The following is an 18,956-nucleotide window of genomic DNA, read 5'->3' as shown; positions in this document are numbered from 1 at the left end:
AAAATTTCATCTTATTTCTATGTAATTTGCTCCAAAGCCATCTTCCTAATGGCACCTTTTTATCTTCAGTTCTCTTAACACTTTCTTCTCTGCTGCCCCTTGCTTTGCCAGTTCCTTGTATGCAAAGTGCCTTTTCTGCCCTAAGATCAATTTCTCTTTCTTTTCCTTTTTTCCTTTTTGCTTTTTTTTTTTTCAAGGAGCTTTTTAACAGTAATCCCTGAGGATTTTACTTAGTTTTCTGCTCATGTGGGCTGGAAATCTATTCAGGCTTCATTAAAAAGCTCATTTGAAAATACTGATTCTATTGTATTGTCTAAACCGTTTAGTTTATTTATTTGGGGATATAAAAGACGTGAACTCTCATATTTTTTTTTTCCAGCTGTAAATTAGCACAGATATATTTCTGGTGGCTGAAATAGCAGAGACAGTTTCTTCTGGGGTGGTCTGTGGGGAATAGAGTTTTCCCTGGGGAGGCTGGGACTGGAGAGGGCAAAGCTGAGCTGGGCTCCTGCGTCTCCTCCATAACCCAAACCCACAGGACCGTGGCAAAGGGAGCCACATTTCAGAAGGAAAAATGTTCTCTGTCTCCAATGCCCAAAAGAAAAATTTAAGCTCACTGAAAACAAGAATGAATCTGACACCTAATTTTGCCACTATAAATTAGAACATTTACATTTGTGTTGGTCTTTCAAAAAAATTTTTTTAAAAAACCACACTGAAATATTGCTGTCTGACACAATGGAGTTCAGGCTAAGAACAAGGATAAATTTTCCTGGCATTTTCACCTGTGGAAACTCTGTTCACCTTTCCTGCAACTGTGAAATTGATTTGAAATGATGGACTGATGCTTCCCCCTGAGTTATTATTGACATACCACAGCTTTTTTTGCTAACTGAAAAATAGGTACTCTTTGGGGGAAGCAAATTGCTTTTCCTAATGCAGTGTGTAAATGTTGTTGCAAACATCTAGATAATTAATTTTTGAGGTTAATGCTCAATGGATGTTTGGAAACCTCTTGGATTTCTTCTAAAAAATGAAGAATGTAAATTAAGGCAACGGTAGCAGTTAAAATACAGAACTATCTATTTCTAAAAAAAAAAAAAAAAATTGGAAACTTCAGAGTGACTCACAAATCATAGCTAAACATCCACATTTCAAATTACCCAGAGAAACTATTTTCTGTGCAGCCCAAAGGACAACTGCTTTGTCTCATGACAGAATTACCATGTCGTTGGTTAAATGTTTGTTACATGTGAGCAAATCTCAGTTTCTGTCTGGTGGGGATCTGGTTCTGAGGGGCACAACCTGCCCCTAGTGCCTCACCAGGGGGAGCTGGGGAAATTCAGCCTTTGGCTGGGCTGGACCCTGAAGCATCTCCACATTTGTGATGCAAAAAATGAGCAGTTTCACGTTAAGATTGGTAAATAAGCATTTGGTTCCCTTCCCTCTCCCAGTAGGTCCTCCTGCTCAAAGTAGTGCCCAGATTTTTCACCAGTGTGTGCTCTGGGTTTTTCAAGCACCATGAGATGTACATCAGGTAGCAGGTCCCCAGTGAATTGCTTATGGAACAACTGTAAAAGAGAGATAATTTGAACCAGTTAGCAATGAGGCTAATGAAATGAGGGTTTCAGACCTCTTATCTCTCTTCAGCTGACAGGACAAATGTTGTCCCCTGTTTTATTAGTCAGAATAACCTGACATGGACTGAGGAGAGGAGCAAACCTGTAATATCTGGATGGCCTCATTTTCTTACACAACTCCCCATTGAGGCTGCTCTCAGGCAAACTAATTCAGCTCAGTGATTCTGATGAACCAAGCTTTTATTTTCTCCTTTAATATAACACAACATATTATTTACAACACATATAACTCTCTTCAACTGCTGTGAATAAAAATTCCCCTGGAATCCTTTTCACAGTGTAAAGCACCTGGTTGAAGGATTTGGGTTTAAAATGCCAAATTTAAAAACTAAGATGAAACTGTCCCAGTTGAAATGTATAGAGTGAAATGCTGCCTTGGCTGCAGTAGCCTCTATTTGGCTTTTTTATTAACAATTGTAGGGACACCACCCATTGATTAAACAGGAATTACAGTAGACAGTGTACAAAGGCAGAGTGACCCTGGGAGTGGCTGTGGGGAGTCCCAGAGCTGCCCTGGTAGTCCTTAGGAATTTTGATAGCAGTTGCAGCCTGGCTGTACCTTGCTCCACAAGCTTGGTGCCTCAGCTGCAGGAATTAGTGATGATTTTAGCACATTTCATAGGAAAGCACGACGACATGACTTCAGAAACAAATGAGAAAGTGATGGGTCTGTTTGGAAAGCCAGATTGTTCCTTTTACCCTCAGAAAAGCCCACACTCATTTGTGCCATTTGACTTCTCCAGACAGTGCTGTCATGGGCTGTAATTAAATAGGCAGGTTTTGGGAGAATAAAGATTGGGATGCTCTGAATCATTTGTTGAAGTGAATATGACAAGCAGTGGTCTGGTTTGGAAAAAAAAAATAATTCTGAGCAATAGGAAAACAAACTCACTGCCATGGATTGTGAAAGGAAACAGACTCAAACTGAAATTAGATGAAAAGCTTGAAATTAGATGAGACCAAAATAGTTGAGCATATAAATTTATATATTTGTCCATACATAACAGATTCTAATTTAACTTTTTGAAGAAATTTTTATCATGTTGCCTTAACTTATATACAGTAATTAAGAGACATTACACAATAGTGAGGGTTGAGGGGGGGATTTTCAACAATCCTCCTAGTTTAAATGTGAAAGCACAGAGTTATTCCCCCTTCCCTCCTGCCTGTCCCTATTGCAGAAAAGTCTGTGGCTGTAGTGGTGCCTGAGCAGAGCTTGGAGGGCTGCAGTCAGCCACTCTTTCAGTGAAAAATTCTCATGTTTCAGAAATTTTCCCAACATCTTCAGAATCTGAGGTGCTTTTGGTATTTTTTTTTCCTCTTCTCCTAGAATTCCCTTTTTTTGCAAACCAGTAATGCCTTTGACCCTAAGCCAGCCTCCTCCCCACCAGTGTCCTGCCTATTCTGGCATGATGACAGTTTATTAAACTTAGTATTAGTTGACATGAAGAGAATAGAAAACTGCTACTAAACTGCTACTAGCTGGTACCTAAGCTGCTTAGGTTAGACATGAATTTTGGAACTTAAGTCCCAATTTAAATAAATATTAATTTAGGCATAGAGAGCAAAAGAATGTTTGGGGTAAACCATCTGTGGGTTCAGAACTCAATTTCAGGGTCCAGATAGGGGCCATGAACCTCTGAATTTGTCTCTCCCTTATGATGTAATCACAGGCTCCTACAATTGCATGTTTAGTTTAAAAATTGCCTATGTTGGGGGTTAATCTGTCCTGTTATCTAAAACCAGCCCCCAAACAATGGCTGGTCAGTCAATATCCCATTACTGGTATAGGTAGATATGCTTTGTTTCTAATTAAACATTCATTGAACACTGTTGCTTCTCTCCCCCTGCCCCCCCAACAAATGGTGAACTTTCCAAGTTCATAATTGCTTTCAGAAATGCTGCCCCTTTCCTTGGTAAAACTTAATGTAAGACAGGAATCACAGCTAAAGAATTGCAAGGCAGTGCCTGGAGGGATGTGTGTCATGGATGGATTTTGGTTGTTAATGGCACTGTGTGGGGTCTGTGCAGTTTTTCCTGCCCTTATTTACTCTATCTTTCAAAATAAATAAATCTTAAATAGAAGAGTTTATTAGCTCCTGCTGCTTACTATGTACTTTAAAACATAATCCGTTGTTTGTGGCATTACAATAATCTCTATAGGCATTAAGTAATTGATGTCACAAGCACAGGATTATAACCACAGCTCTGCAATTTACATAGCAATACAAGAAACTATGAAAAACCTGCATGGCAGTGTTTCACCAAAACAAACCCCTTAGAGTGCTGAGTTAAATTGTGGAATGAGTAGATCCTGAACCCTTGCTATGTAAGTACATTTAAAACATGCACAAGCAGCTAAAGAAAGTGCAGCTAAAAAAAGTCTTGATCCCAATCTGGATGTGGGGCCAGACCATGGAGAATGGGCTTCTCTTTTTCTCTTCTCTTCTCTTCTCTTCTCTTCTCTTCTCTTCTCTTCTCTTCTCTTCTCTTCTCTTCTCTTCTCTTCTCTTCTCTTCTCTTCTCTTCTCTTCTCTTCTCTTCTCTTCTCTTCTCTTCTCTTCTCTTCTCTTCTCTTCTCTTCTCTTCTCTTCTCTTCTCTTCTCTTCTCTTCTCTTCTCTTCTCTTCCCTTCCCTTCCCTTCCCTTCCCTTCCCTTCCCTTCCCTTCCCTTCCCTTCCCTTCCCTTCCCTTCCCTTCCCTTCCCTTCCCTTCCCTTCCCTTCCCTTCCCTTCCCTTCCCTTCCCTTCCCTTCCCTTCCCTTCCCTTCCCTTCCCTTCCCTTCCCTTCCCTTCCCTTCCCTTCCCTTCCCTTCCCTTCCCTTCCCTTCCCTTCCCTTCCCTTCCCTTCCCTTCCCTTCCCTTCCCTTCCCTTCCCTTCCCTTCCCTTCCCTTCCCTTCCCTTCCCTTCCCTTCCCTTCCCTTCCCTTCCCTTCCCTTCCCTTCCCTTCCCTTCCCTTCCTTCATTTCTTGCAGGCCCAGAGCTTTGGGAAAAAGCAGAACAAAGGTATTGGCTATATCTCCTTTTTTCCCCCTCAGTCAAGAGGCTTTCTGCTCTCATAGCTTTCATGGCAAAGTAAAGGACCAGTTCTTTCCAGAGACGAGATAGCCTCAACAACTTTTTGTTGTGATTGTAAATATTACAGTGAACAGAGAGGTGACTTTTTTTGCATTCCTAGTGGCTCGCTATGAATCTGGTTACTACTTTATGGCAGCTGCATTTGGAAATAAGGCAACCTATAGATGAAGCATGAGTAGATGTCACTCAAGAACATGTGGAAGAGACCATGAATTTGTGGGCCCATAAATCTGAGAGTGGCTCCCATGGCTTGGGCAATGATCAACAGCTCTACCTGCTCACTAAGGGGCTGCAAACTTCTCCTACTGCCATAGGTTTTACTGACTGTGTGCTAAACCTTTCCTTAACCTTTGTTGTATTAATGTTCATTCTGTACAGCTTAGGAGCACAGCAGGGCTGTAAGAACATTATGTGTGGATCTTCTGCTCCTGAGACAAATCGTTCAAGGGGGAAGAAGGCGAAGTCTCGGCTACTTGTTTGGCAGTGCTTTGGGAAAGTAGGAAGGCACCATGCATCACTGGTTTTGGGAAAGAAATAGGCAAGTGTCAGGTATTAAATAGGAGAGGACGTGCACTGGAAGAATGAGTAAAGTAGCTTAAAGGTTTGGCACTGTCTTTCATTATTTGGGCTTGGTTTTGATTCTAAACCAGAATCGAGTTACCACACGTTGCAGCAATCAAATACCTGCAGAGGTCACTGTCAAAATGGTTTAAAATGCTCATTATAGTCCTTAGCATGAACAATAACTTATCCCAAACCACTTTATAAATGTTCTTCCACACCTATATTATCAATAATTGATTCCACAGGGTAGGCTACAGCAGATGCAATTTGCTACAATCCCAGTCAAGTGTCAACAAGCTGACTGGTTCATTTTATCATTATACCAGGAAACTTTAGCAGCTATTCATAAAGGAAGTACAAAATGTGAGATCTTGTTTCATTATGTGAACAAAAGTCTGTGATTTTAGGATGGAAAGAAAACATTATTGCTCAGAATTATGTGGGGGAAAAAAAGACATCTTTAAATCACCAAATTATCAATTTTTCTGGGATTTGAATTAGTACTTTTTTGGTATCATTACTGAAATCAAGAGTTTCTCTTTGGAGGTAACTCTTGCACTCTGAAGGGAAGGAGGTACAAGTAGTGAAACTTCCTTTGAGGAACTAGGAACTGGGCAGACATGAATGTTCACTTTTTCTCCAGCACCTTCCTTCATCAAAGCCTTCCTTAAAAAATTTATCCAGATGTTGATCAGCCCTGAATATTTCTTAACCTGTCCAACAGCAGGTGGCAACAAGGAAGGATGGGATAGAGCCTTTAACCTGCCCCTCCTGCACATTTTCCCTCCAGTGCAAACCATGGTGGTGCCTGTGGGCACTCACGTTGTGCCACCCACCTGTGCCAAGCTGAACACTTGGGATCTCCTTCATCCTTTTCTGAACCCCTGGGTTCCTTCATGCCATAATGTGAAAGGACAGATTTCCAAAGCATTGGCATTACAGATTGTGGCAATCACAAAGGCCACAGAAATGTGAAATGCACCCTTCAGTACATCCTCAGCTTTATTTGTGATAAGATACACTGGTTTCAATTACTCTTGTGCCAACAGAGTTTACAGAAAAGAAACGCTTGTTTTGAAGTCAAAAAGAAAAGGTGCTGTTAGTGACAACTTGTGGCAAAGTTTCCAGGAAAAAAAAAATAACATTGTGCAATTCACTTCAATCTTAAACCCTCTGCACAGTAAATTGAAGGTGGTGAGGGACAGACACATGTTCAAAACACACTCAAATTAGGGGGAAGAAATCAATAGCATAGACCAGGCTGGGTAAAATAAGAAGACAAAGTCCTTGTGAGGTCCCAGAGAGTCAATTGCAGCTTCCTGTGAGGGGGCAGTGGCAGGAGCTGTCAGTGAGTGGGCAGCCTGGTTTTGGGTTCACAGCTGCAGCAAAAACTGCCCACAGAGTGGAGGCACTGAAAGGCACAAAGCCAAGAGGAGCTTAGCTTCTTGGGCTGAAGCTGATCTCAGCTCTGGGCTTAGGAATTTTATATGGAGCAAGGCAGGAATAGATGGCCTTGCTGTTTAGAAATACCTCTGCTGGCTCCTGGGATGTGGATGGCTGGGAAGCTGAAGGAGCTTCCAGCATCATGTGTGGAATAGATCCCTGAGTAGCTGCTGCCAGCTCCATCCCCACTTACCTGCACTGCTGGGTGCAGGGGCCCTGGAGATGATGTGCTGGGACAGAAGGCAGGGATAAGGATATTTTTTGGATCATGGCTGGAGAAAGAGTAGGAAGATGACTTTATAATTGCTTTTTTATCACTCTTTCTGACTATATTGACTTAATACTTGACACAGCTTTGGCTGGCAAGGAAGGCCCAGATACATTCAGAATTAGATATGACGAGGCTCATTCTTACATGAGAAGAAAATCATCGGTTGCTACAGAAACAGCTCCATATCAGTCTCGTGGGGCATCTTTGCATCTGGCTTTTTTTCCCTTCTCTTTTGCTAATCTGTAGATAAGAGTCAAAGCAAGTGCAGCACATCCCACATCTATATAAAAGGTTGGAGGAACTCTGCAGAGAGCAAAGTGTGAAAGAACATCTCATAGATAAGCTAAACTTAAATGAATGAGTTAATTTACACTCCCCCTGCAATTTTTTCCTAGTTTTGTAACTCTTGCTAAGTTAATTGAGGTAAAAATTAAATGACACCAGTCAGCAAATATTTTAAAGACCTCCAAAACCAAGGAAGATAAAGGAGGTACTTAGAAAAGGAGCTACTAAGAAACAGGAAAAAATCTGAAGGGTGAGTTAGAATCTGTGTTGAGAAAATTGCATCTTGCAATGGAATAATAATCCAGACTCACTTTCAGGGAAGTTGTTTGACTTGATAAATTCAGGAATTAGTTAAAAGTAAGTGTATATTATGGGTGAACAGGGACCATTCTGCGCACTGCAGACCAGCTCACCAACAACGTTCTTCAACCGGTTTCCTAAAATGTAATGAATTCTTGATGCTTGGCAGATTAATATTTATTGAGTGAATCAATGCTTAATTTATTAAAAAATTGCCTTCCTTGTATTTTAATATGATTTATTACTCATCAGTGCTTATTGCATTAATTAAGGATTGTGTTAATTTTGTGGAAGTGAGCACGATCTGCTGCAGGTTTGCTCCGAGCCCTGGTACACTGGAGGGACTGTGCCTCTGGGTAGTGCCAGAGATGGAAACTGCTCCAGGTGGGAAGAGGATGAATCACCAGTGGCCTCTTCCTGCCCTTGGCATCTCAAACATTCAGCAGAGTGGAAAAGAGGATGCTGCCCCTTAAGGGCAGGACAGGATTACAGCAGCAGCAGCAGCGATACTGTGATGATGCAGGGAATATTTCTGTTTGCCTCTTATAAATTATGGCTGATGCTGTGGGGATCATTTTTGTGTCTCTTGTGGAATGCCCTTTTGTCAACGTGGGTGAAATCCAGCCTTAGAGACATGGGAAGCTGTCACCACCTTCCCAACCAGGGACAACACTCATCACATTTCAGTGCTCAGATTGTAAGAAATTCTTGGGACAGTGGGTTGCCTGAAGATTGGGATGGTCCCAAGCATCTCAGCAGGGGCAGGTGTTTGAGAAGTGGAAAATTCCTAAAGGCAGAACAAAAAAAGCCAGACATCTTGTGAGCTGAGTCTTTCAAGAAATCTGTCAAAACAGGGAGAGGGTGATCATGCTGGAGGGGGGCCACAGCTGCAATTTGCATCTTTCAGCACTGAAGAAAGAAGCAAATACATAAAGCCCCACAGCCACGATTCTTCTGATGAAATTATTTTAATAATGGGTGTGACATTTGTAATGTCTCTCTCTTTAAATTCAAATACTGCTGTTTTTATAGCTGCTCATAAGTGAGTCTGTCTGGGTTTTTTGTTTTTTTTAAATCCATCTAGTTACTAGGCTGCCTGCATCCAGCTGAGCCCTGGAAACGGCAGAGCTAGCCCTGAGATCTGAGAGCAGGCAGGAATTTCCTGAAAGTGATTGTGTCCATAATTAGGGCATCTTTGCATGTTTAAATGCACGATTCTGGAATGCACTCTGCTGTTTGCTTCTCTCCAGGGCTGGGGTGAGTGTACACAAACTTCCCTTGAGGAGCTAAATCAGAGAAACCTCTTCAAGGTCCAGTGAAGGTCAGAGCTGAGAATTTTTTCCTCCCTCTGTCACCAGGCAGGCAGGAATCACCGAGCTCCAGCCTGGAGCACTTGGGTGGGGCCAGTGCCAAGAACCTGGTGGCATTTCAAATTCCTTGCAGCAGTTAGGTGTTAGATGCAAAAGATCAGTGCTGCTCCACTTGAAGTCAGAGAAATAACTTCAGCTTAAAGTTCAACATATACACAAAGACTTCCTGGATCTGGAGTTAATTTGTTTTTTCCAAGGTCAGCTTGAAGGCAGCAGTCAAACTGGAAAAAAGTTACAAACTGAACATTTGACTTGTAATAATTTCATTTTATTTCCCATTTGTTTGACCTGTCCTATATGCTTTTGTTTTCATGATGCATCAAGCTAAGCTATTTTGGTTTTTCATTTAATGTTTATTTTTACCCCATTTAACAGACTCAAGTCAGGACTGGGGCCCAGTTGGGCTGCATGCCTTTCTCTCTGTTCCATATCTTTACATTTTCCAACTTTCTTTGATGCAGGATATTTATATTCCACCTTTTTTCCTAGTAGAGAGGCTTTCACGGAGTATAGGCTTCAGATATATATTTTCTGCTCTGGCTGCTCATTAGATATACAGCATTTGGAGTTCCAGTTGTGCTGAGAAATGTAAGCAAAGCTTTTGGCCCAGTGGGGGCTAAGCTCTGGCATTTCACAGCTTTGTACATATGAATCAGGATTAAAGGTGCAGGATCTATATAAAATTTAGCTCATTAGGAGATGTTTTGTCTCACAGCTCCCCTTGGGAAGGTGGGTCCTGTGCTCACACACAGGATTTCTTACTCTGCTTTGCTGCTCCCAGGAAAGGAGGAGGGTGAGCAGGTGACACAAGGCAGCAGCAGGGTTTTCTGCTCCCTTTTACCCTGGCACACCTGGAAAAAGGTTTGGCCCCAGTATTTTAGACTAAAGCAAATATACTCGAGCACACTGCTAAGGTCATGCTTGGAATGACTTAGCAGAGTTAAGAGAACAAGGAGCACCTCTGGAAAAAGAGATAGGAATTTTCTTTCAAATATATTTTGTGTTGTGCCAGAGGTAAGGAACTGAAGGCCAAGAAGGTTTCAGAAAATGTGTTTTTTTCCATCCTGATGCCCCACTTGGCCTTCCAGCAGCGCAAATTTGCTGTTGTGCCCAGCACAGCTCAAGTGTATTCAGTGGATGACCAATGCTGTCCATGCACTTCAGCCAGTGAAGGTTTACCACAGGGAAATGATGGGTTTGGAAAGGACTTTCATCAGTCATGATTTCCAAGGAAGAGCACTCAGGGTAGGGAATACCAAGTCAATGTTTCCTCCTCAAGGACTTTCAGCTGTCACATAGGGAATACAGTGAGTGCAGTGATGAGAATTAGATTGGAAGATCAATAGGGCTGACAATAAATGAAAGTAACACAGACATTATTGAGCAAATTAGGAGAGAGAAATTAAACTGGACAGTACAATCTTCAATACCTGCTAGACACACTGATGTTGGGCAAAGTTAGGAAGAAGACAGGAAGTTGGAAAGCGCTATGACGAAGGGGCAGTAGCAGTCTGTCTGTGAGATGGGGAAAGCCCTGCTTGTGACAGAAAGCTCTCAGCCCACAGAAAAGTGGAAAAAGATGATAATGGTCCAGGAGCACCTGGATTTAAGTGGCAAGCCACAGAGAGATAGTGGTGGAGAAATCACCTGAGACTAGGAACATGGAGTAGGTAACAGCGCTGGCTACGTGTTACGGGAAAAGGGAACCTCAGGTGCACCCACCATCACAAAGGCCTTGGTGGGATTTTTGGCTTGTTCCAGGCCAAACATTTTCCTGACTTTCTCAGAGTAAGGGTTTGTTCATCCTGTGAAGTTTTGCAGCCTTTCTAGAAACCAGTCCTCTGTGTAAACTTGATTATTTGCCATAATGACCGCCTGTATTTTGCTGTCTGTACACATATCCAGTGATGATCAAGTCTGGCAAGCTTTTGGGATGAGAGATATCTGGTGGCAACAAGATCCATGGGCTGACTGCAGTCAGCATGCACAGAAGCTTTCCTTTTATCAGTTCTGAGTTTGTCTAGATCCTCCTGCATGTCTTTGAAAGGTTCACCCCAAGGCAATATAATTGTGTTTGATCACATACAGGCATTGAGTCAATGATTGATATGAATAAAGAATTTAGAGTTGCTTGTCCTGGTTCCATGTCTTCTTCCCTGTGGAATCAGAAATCACTTTTATAAATATATCGGTCCATCTGTGCTTCCAGCTATCCATTTCAAGTATATGTTCCAAAAAAGAAATAGTAACACTTTATAAGGGCAAATAAATACACATTAAAAGGACTGAGGAAGGGGATTTTTCTCCCTCATAAAGTACATGTGGATCCCTTCCAAAGGAGTTACAGTGAGCCATGTAACTTGTAATTAATCCTGCTGTAAATGTCAGAACACTTACTTTGCAGGTCTAAGATGACCCACTAAAATTAGTCCCCTTTTAACAATTCCTTTATAATTTGTTTTTCAGCAGAAGCGGCGGCTTGACCTCCTGACAATAACCAGCCCTGGTAAGTGAGCTCTGCTGCGCCGCTCTCTTCTCTTTTCTTAAAGAGATGGTTGTCTAAATGTGTTTTTTCCCCTGTCTCTGACATGCAAAATGAAAAACACTGTTCCCCAGAAAATCTTTCACCTAATAACAAGTGACAGCTATATTGTGCTCGGCAAAGCCCCGGGCAGTTATCCGTTCACAGAGCTGCCTCTTCAGACCTTTACTCTATGAATTGGAGTGCTGATATTTCTTTAAGCCTCCTGGGGTTACAGTTAGTGGTATATCTGCAGGGCAGATGCCCTCAAATTCACAAAGTGTGTTCAAGTATCACAGAAATGCAAGCTTGACTTTCCTTGATGGCAAACGGGAGCAGCTTGGGGAGTCGGGAGATGATGGCGCTCGACATGTGGAAGGAGACACAAGGTCCAGGCTCAGGGCTGAGAACCCCAAAGTGGGGCAGGAAATATTTAGGTGGAATTAAAATGCCTTAAACCATCTGCTTCATGATGGCTTTTGTCATTTACCTGTCAAGGAGACAAACCAAAATTTGTTCTTATTGGGAAAGTGCGGGGCTGTGGCAAGAGTGAATTTTGAAGGTCTCAGCACCATGGTGGAAATGCAGGTTGGTTCACTTGTGCTCTTCTGTGATCTCAGCCCTTAAGGCTGGGTGGCTTTTAATTTATTCCTATTTGCCTGGCTCACTTTCTTTCCATTAGCTGCTACAGAAATTTGCCGCCCACCAGCTTCAGTTGAAGCCCATCTCAAATAGTGCCACATTTTGGTTAACTTTGTTCATTTTTCAGATGTGTGTATGAATTAAGCTTTCAGGTGGGCTTTGACTGGGACTAATGAATTCTGGCCTTAACTGGTAATAATGTGCTAGCAGAATGAACAGGTGTTATGGGAAGTGAACAAAATGTGACACACATTTTCTTGGATAACAATTTTGCATCAATAATTGTTCTGACACTCTGAATGTAGATATAATCTGTGACATGGTTTCTCCTTCACTAACCTTGTTAAAATAATAAGAATTAAAATAAGGAGGAGGAACACTTTGTTGGGACAGATGTTTGAGGCTATTGGCAATTGCATCACATTTTTACATGTTCACTTTTCACGCAGTTTGCAATTATGTTAATGTATGCTCAGGGCACTTGCTGATAAAAGCAACAATACAGTGTGATACAGCTATTGTCACTATTCTAACTGTAACTTCAAGGACAAACATGGCACATTTTTCATTTTCCATATCTTCAGCATTCCCTGTTTCTAGAGGAAAAAGAAAAAAAAAAGATGTCTGAAGGTCCTAATCATAGCACACACTCAGATCTTGGATAAGGGCACCAAACTCTACAGGCACTTTTTCAATAAGAGAAAAGAGGGTTGGGGACCAGAATGACTTAATATGAGAATTTTCTGTAAAACAAACTTATGATACTTTTCTCATAATTTCTGACACAGTATTCAGCGTAAAAGGGTTGATTGGGTTGAGTTGGTGCGTAGATGTGATCAGTAAATAGCTGATCAGGTCTCTGTTTAATAAAGCAATCTACTAAATGAGCACAGCAATTAGAAGGATCTTCAATAACTGTGTAGGTAAGCATGCTGCACTAAAAGTAGGGAAAAAGCTTTCTATAACATGTGCCTTTTCTGAAATGCAAGTTTTACCCTTTGATATTTAACCAGAAATCTACCATAACTGTATACAGAGGGGAAAAAATAATATTTGTTCACGATTACATAATAAAGTGTCTGTAGTTTTTCCTTCAGAAGAGGCATTTTCAAAAGAAGCTTGGTGCTGGATCAGACCAAACTTACCAAAGAGCCTAAAGCTGAGATTTTTCAAAGGGGTTGAAAAAGTTAGGCACTCAATTCCCAGTAGGATTGGAAAATGTCAGCCTGTGGATTAAAGGGTCTAGTTTCAACCCTACAAATACAAATATAAAATAAAATAAATCATAGCCTTGGGGCTTTTGTCTGTCTTTGGAGACTGATACTTTAAAATATTTAATTCTTTGAGTCCTAGTTCTAAGATCTGACATTGACAGTCTGCTTTTACAAAGTCGTGATATCAGTTATGATGGCTGAGATCAGCCATAATCACCATCAACCCTTAATTTGCTGATTCAAATGAGGGGCTGAGCTGTTTAGTTGCACCTGCCAATCCCCTGGGACTTGTTTCTGTTCTCCACCTTGCCGCAGGCAGGCAGCCTTTGCTTTTGGCAGAGGTCACACAGCTTTAGCTGGGGTTGTGAAAGTCCTGTGTCCCACAAGGGGTGTCGGCCACCAAAACCCTATTGCTTAATTGTAAGAGTAGACAAAGGGCCTCAAAAGAAAAGGTGACCTCTGAGATTTGCACTTCTGTCACAATGAATATCATCTCTCTTTCTTGTGTGTGTGTGTGTAGCTCTTGAACCAGTTTTTCTACCTTTAGTCAAGAATTGATGGTGATCCCTCTCAGATAGTACAACAGCTGTTCTCCATGTGCTACTAAAACAATTTCCAAAATCTGATCAGCCAGTTAATGAGATTAATTGCAAAGTAAAATAATGCCATTAATGTAAGTTAAGTGTTGTTGAGACTTAGGCACCAAAACATTTAAAGAGAGTTTGTGGAATCACAGAAACCTTAACGTTGTCTCATGGCAGTCACGCTGCTCCTCATGGCCGTGGCTGTTGCACGATGCCTCAGAAATCACCTCCAGAAGGGTCAGAATTTGTGGCTGTTTTTTGTTCCCTCAACCTCACCCCTGCCTGTGCTGTGCTGAACCCACACCGAGAGTGACCCAGCGCTGCCTCTTGCCCTGCTCCATGTGGCTTCCAACCCCCAAGCAGTGGGTGCTTGGCTTCCTGAAACCTGCCAGAACAGGTTCTGGGCTTAAAGGCACATCTGTATGCTAAACTGAACAGGTATAGACCATTAATCTATACCCTGGACTGAAACAAGCCTGGGCAAAAGTGAAAAAAATAAAAGAAACAGGAATACAGATGGCTGGAGCTGCAGCTCCAACTACACCGTTTGTATGCAACATGCAGGGCTCACCTCTTCCAGCACCCTATTAAAACAGGTATGGCAAGCTCCACACCGTGTCCCAGACTGGAGGAAGTCTTTGCTTTGCTGTGGATCTCCAGAAACAGCCAGACACAAATGTTGCATAAGCTGGGAGCAAGCCAGGCTCCCTTGTGCTCAAATATATTCCTTTGAAGTAACTGGCACCCCTGTAAAACGTGGAGGGGAGTTCTCTGCTCTGCCTTGCTGCTGAGGAGCTGGAGGAATGTTAAGTTAAATTTATCAATGCTCTCAGCACACTCCTTTCTTCTTGCCCCTTGACATGTGAGGTACAATTAGAGTGCTGCTGTACAGTTCAGGGTGCCCGAGTCAGAGCTGGTGTGCACAGTGGGGTGCGGGAAGGATGTTAAAAATTCATTAGGAGCTGGCAGGGACATGCTGGCAGGGAGTGGGACATAATGAGATTTAAGTTTTGGTAATTTAAATTTTCTTTAAACCCAGCTTTACCTCTGAATTGGATCCAAAACATTTCCTTAACGCTATTCTAGTTGTCTTTGAGGTTTAGGACCAAAGCTTGAGGTGGTTTAATTTGGCCTTGTTGCACAAAGGAGATGAGGATCTGCCCTTCATTTCTCTGTGATCATGTTCTAGTAGCACTTTGAACACGCACATGCAATCACATCACATTTTGTGGTAACCACTCAATAGCTGCAAATAAGATACCCCTGTTTCCATAGCTTTTCCATGGAGACACAGCTTTTTGCATCTCCTGTGTTTATGATAATAACACAGCTTTCCAATTTCTCTTCTCAGTAAGGTAAGTTCCTCTCCCACTGAAGTATTTTTTAATTATTGATACCATAAATGGAAGTGTGTTGGAAACTATTGGCTTTGAAAATAGCTAACATGTGATATTATCCAAGAACCATCAGGAAAATTCTTTTGAAATTCTCTTTGATTCAGCCATCCTCAGGGCTTTATCCTTCTCTACCAGTCTCTCTACTGCCAATTTAAAATAACATTCTCTTGAAATCAGTGCAATGTCAGGAGAAATTCATCAGCACCGTAGGTGCATGTTTCCCAGATGTATATAAACCTACTACATTTGGAAGCAGTAAATTGATTGCATTTAAAAAACCTCGGGTAGTTGAATATTCTGTAGTGTCCAGCTTGGCTACAGCACGGAATATAAAGTAATTTTTTTAAGTTTCTTTCAGCTCTGTTTTAGATGAAAAGATGTAAGTGCTGACTCTGTAATTCCTGGCTTTTGATTTACTCAGATTTTCCTAATATGTAAACCACATCAGAGCTTTACAGACAGGGACAAAGTAAAATAATCCTAATCTCTATTGAGATTTGGTCAGACGTGTCAATGGCTTCTACGTGCTTCCTCCTAACATTCAAGATCTTACACTTTCAAACAGAGAAAAATGCTTGATTTTAAAAGTATTTATCAGTCTGATCTATGTGGTGAAATATTCTCCCCCCTTTAATATCATCAGTGCTGCATGCTCTAAAAATGTCTCCATTTCATTAATTTGTGATATACTGCTACCCTGAATTCTTTTAAGGTGGCTTTAGCTTCTGCCATACATATTTTACTGCTTTAAATTATAGATATAGGACTGTTGCCTAGTTAATTTCCTCTGGTTAGGAAAATATATTTCTGCTCTCCTGGCATTGCATAAAGTGATATGTGGGATTTGCTATATTTTTTAGCTGATTAAGTTTTGCATTTCTACATATTACTGTTTATGAGACCTCAAGTAAAAGTGCGTAAAGGAAGGAGAAGTTTTATAGAATATTTCAAAGTTTCATTTAACTATAAATTTCACCACTAAGCCCAGCTACAAGACTTTTCCATTACCTTCCAGGATAGTCTGGCTATCAACTTCTTTCTAATTGAAGCATGAAAATAATATGAACTCAAAGTCATGAAGCTATAAGACAGGTATTAGTAAAAATGATACCAACTAATAAAATGTGACAGAAAGTTGTTTGCTGCTAAATCTCAGGGACTTTTTTTTTTTTTGCAAGTCCTTATTAATTAATAGCACATTGATTTTGGTCTAAGTATGTGTCAAAGGATGGCATTGAAGATTTTATACAGCCTAACTTAACCACTGCTCATGTTTGTTAGTGAAGCTTCACACGCTCTTTTACTTGCCAAGCTGGTGGAGAAAAGAAATTACTTAAAATTCCAGTAATAATTGAGTCTTTTAATGCTCAGTGAATTATTTCCCATATCACTGGGTATTAATCCACCCCTCTGCCCACAATAATATGAGATAACTGGGGGAGTCAGAATCTCACTGCTCAGCAAGGCAATGTTTTGTCTGAACCCACAGTACAAGAATTTCCCTACCATAAAAATAAAATACAAATGCTAGGATCTCTGCTCAAAGTGAAATTCTCGTGTTGTCTGTCTTAGCTGAACCATAAAGCCACAGGAAGAAGTTTTTTCCAGACTTGATGAAACTTTAGCAAGAGAATTGTACTAACAGGGAGCAGAAGGAAGGCGTGGACTCTTTTTATTTTTTTGTGTCATTAGGTTGGCTTCAGCTGTCCTGGGGCTAATTAGGAAATTTTACTATATCCAATTTCTCATCTGAAGAGCTGTAAGAATTTCCATTTGCTGTGATAAGAAGAAATAATATTGTTGCTTGTAATTACTCTTTCATGCAGATCAGTACCTTCCTAATTCTCAGTTATACCTCTGCATTTGCCAGAATAATAATTGCAGAGATGCTCCCTACTGCAGTGTCTTTTCCCTTCCCTCACACCATGTCCCAAAAGAAAAAGTCCTCCCTGATCTTTCTGCCTGCCCCTGACCTATTTCCACCTGTGTTCCCCACCATCACCCACGTCCATGTCCAACATCCCTGTTTTGAGTTCTACTGAAATGACACTTTTTTGATTCAATAATGAAACCAGAACTTTATCCCCATTTGGTTGCAGAATGTTTACTTTGAGTAAGGCTGTTTCATCCCCACCTTTGCATTTAAAAAAGTGACCTTTTTTTTGGATACATGTAGAAGAAGTGATATTTGCGAAGGCAAAATAAGACTGCAGAGAAGATATTCTAAAGGCTAATCCATTACTTTTGAAGAAAAATATCAAGCTTTACCATAATTCCTTATTATTATTCTGGGTCACCATGGTGTTTCCATGCACCTTGGCATGTCCCTTTAATTGGTTCCTTACATGGGAAGGTCCGGCACAGTTGCATTGAAAGCTGACATTTCTAACTAACTGACCTTTTCAGGCCCAGTGACACTCCTATAATGATTATCCTCTAGCATTGTTTGGACACAATACCACATACTTCACAGCACATAAAGAATATGTTCTTTGAGAACTATTCAAAATGCCCAATCTCAAGTTAGCAAAATGAGAAAATTGGGTGCAAACATTCATCAGAGTGTTATTGTGCAGGTATCGATTTGAATGCCCTTTCATTTCTCTGGGAAAAAGTGTTGTATTATAGAGCTCTAAATTAACTTCTGTTCTGTTTTTTTCCCCCAGTAAGTATAAAAAGGTCAAATTCATTCATAAGGCTGAATAGATTTGCAGGATATAAGCAATAAGATAGCAATCAACCTTCAAATAACCTTTAAAGAGACAGTATCTTTTCTTATGAACAGTAATTGATCTGCTCATTAAGTCACTGTGTACTCTTTGGGGCTCACCTGGGCAAAAATGTGTAAGACCTGTGAGGAAAGGATGTCAGCTACAGCAAAACAGGAACAAATCCTCACGTGGAAATCTAAATATTTCACAGGTTTTGAGGAGTGTAAAGCTGATGAGAGGATTGATATTGCAACATGAATTCCTTGACTTTGCTGTTATAAGGGTGAGTGGGAAAGATGTAGAAAAGACCTCAAAGTGTGAATTTGGTATTTGTGAGGACAACAATCAGAGCATGTTCATACCTGCCTGAAACCTGGATACATCTTCAACTTGCCTTTTGGATTTAGTGGCCAATATGGGAGGGTGACCACTGCCTCTGGTCAGTCCATGTACAGGGGGTGCACATAGAGGGGCCCTGTGCTACACATGGGATAGGGCTGGGCATTGTTCCTCTGTTAAATTCAGTCAGACTGTCAAATGAAGGCTTTCCAAGCACCATGAGGGCTTTGGGGATGTGTGTGGGGGTTCATCATCTCTGCCTGCATGGACATGAAACCCATGTCCAGGTTGTTGCAGCACTGACTCCCTGGGCGCTGCCTCCTGTCACCTCCAGCCCTGGGCTGTGGCTCTGGTGCGAGCAGGAGCTGCTGAAGGACTGCTGGAAATCTCTTGAAGGGAACGGTGTCTAGCCAGGGACCTGCTCAAAGTGCCAGGACTGCCAATTTAAGATAGCAATCAGAAGATTAGTGTTCTGACCATGTCCATATTTCATTTCTGCATGTAAATCCACGTTATGTTTTTAGTGTTATTTTTATGAATTGCACATAGGCTGAGGACTATCTGTGCATAATTGATTACAGTGAGTTGTCTTGGTTCT

At 41.3% G+C, this 18,956-nt stretch overlaps 1 protein-coding gene across 4 annotated transcripts in view; it reads left to right on the top strand.

The window, feature by feature from the left end:
• Positions 1-18,956, top strand: part of LOC118689748 (BEN domain-containing protein 5) — an 884,006-nt gene that overhangs the window by 457,021 nt on the left and 408,029 nt on the right. For all 4 annotated transcript variants that reach the window (XM_036388182.1, XM_036388181.1, XM_036388180.1 and 1 more), the window contains one exon: positions 11,417-11,456. In XM_036388182.1, the coding sequence (XP_036244075.1) occupies positions 11,417-11,456 (40 nt within the window). The remainder of the gene's footprint in view (positions 1-11,416; positions 11,457-18,956) is intronic.

The sequence above is a fragment of the Molothrus ater genome, chromosome 9 (genome assembly GCF_012460135.2).
Source record: "Molothrus ater isolate BHLD 08-10-18 breed brown headed cowbird chromosome 9, BPBGC_Mater_1.1, whole genome shotgun sequence".
Lineage (NCBI taxonomy): Eukaryota > Metazoa > Chordata > Aves > Passeriformes > Icteridae > Molothrus > Molothrus ater.
The sequence above is the reverse complement of the archived record's forward strand: the minus strand, read 5'-3'. Positions and strand labels throughout refer to the sequence as shown.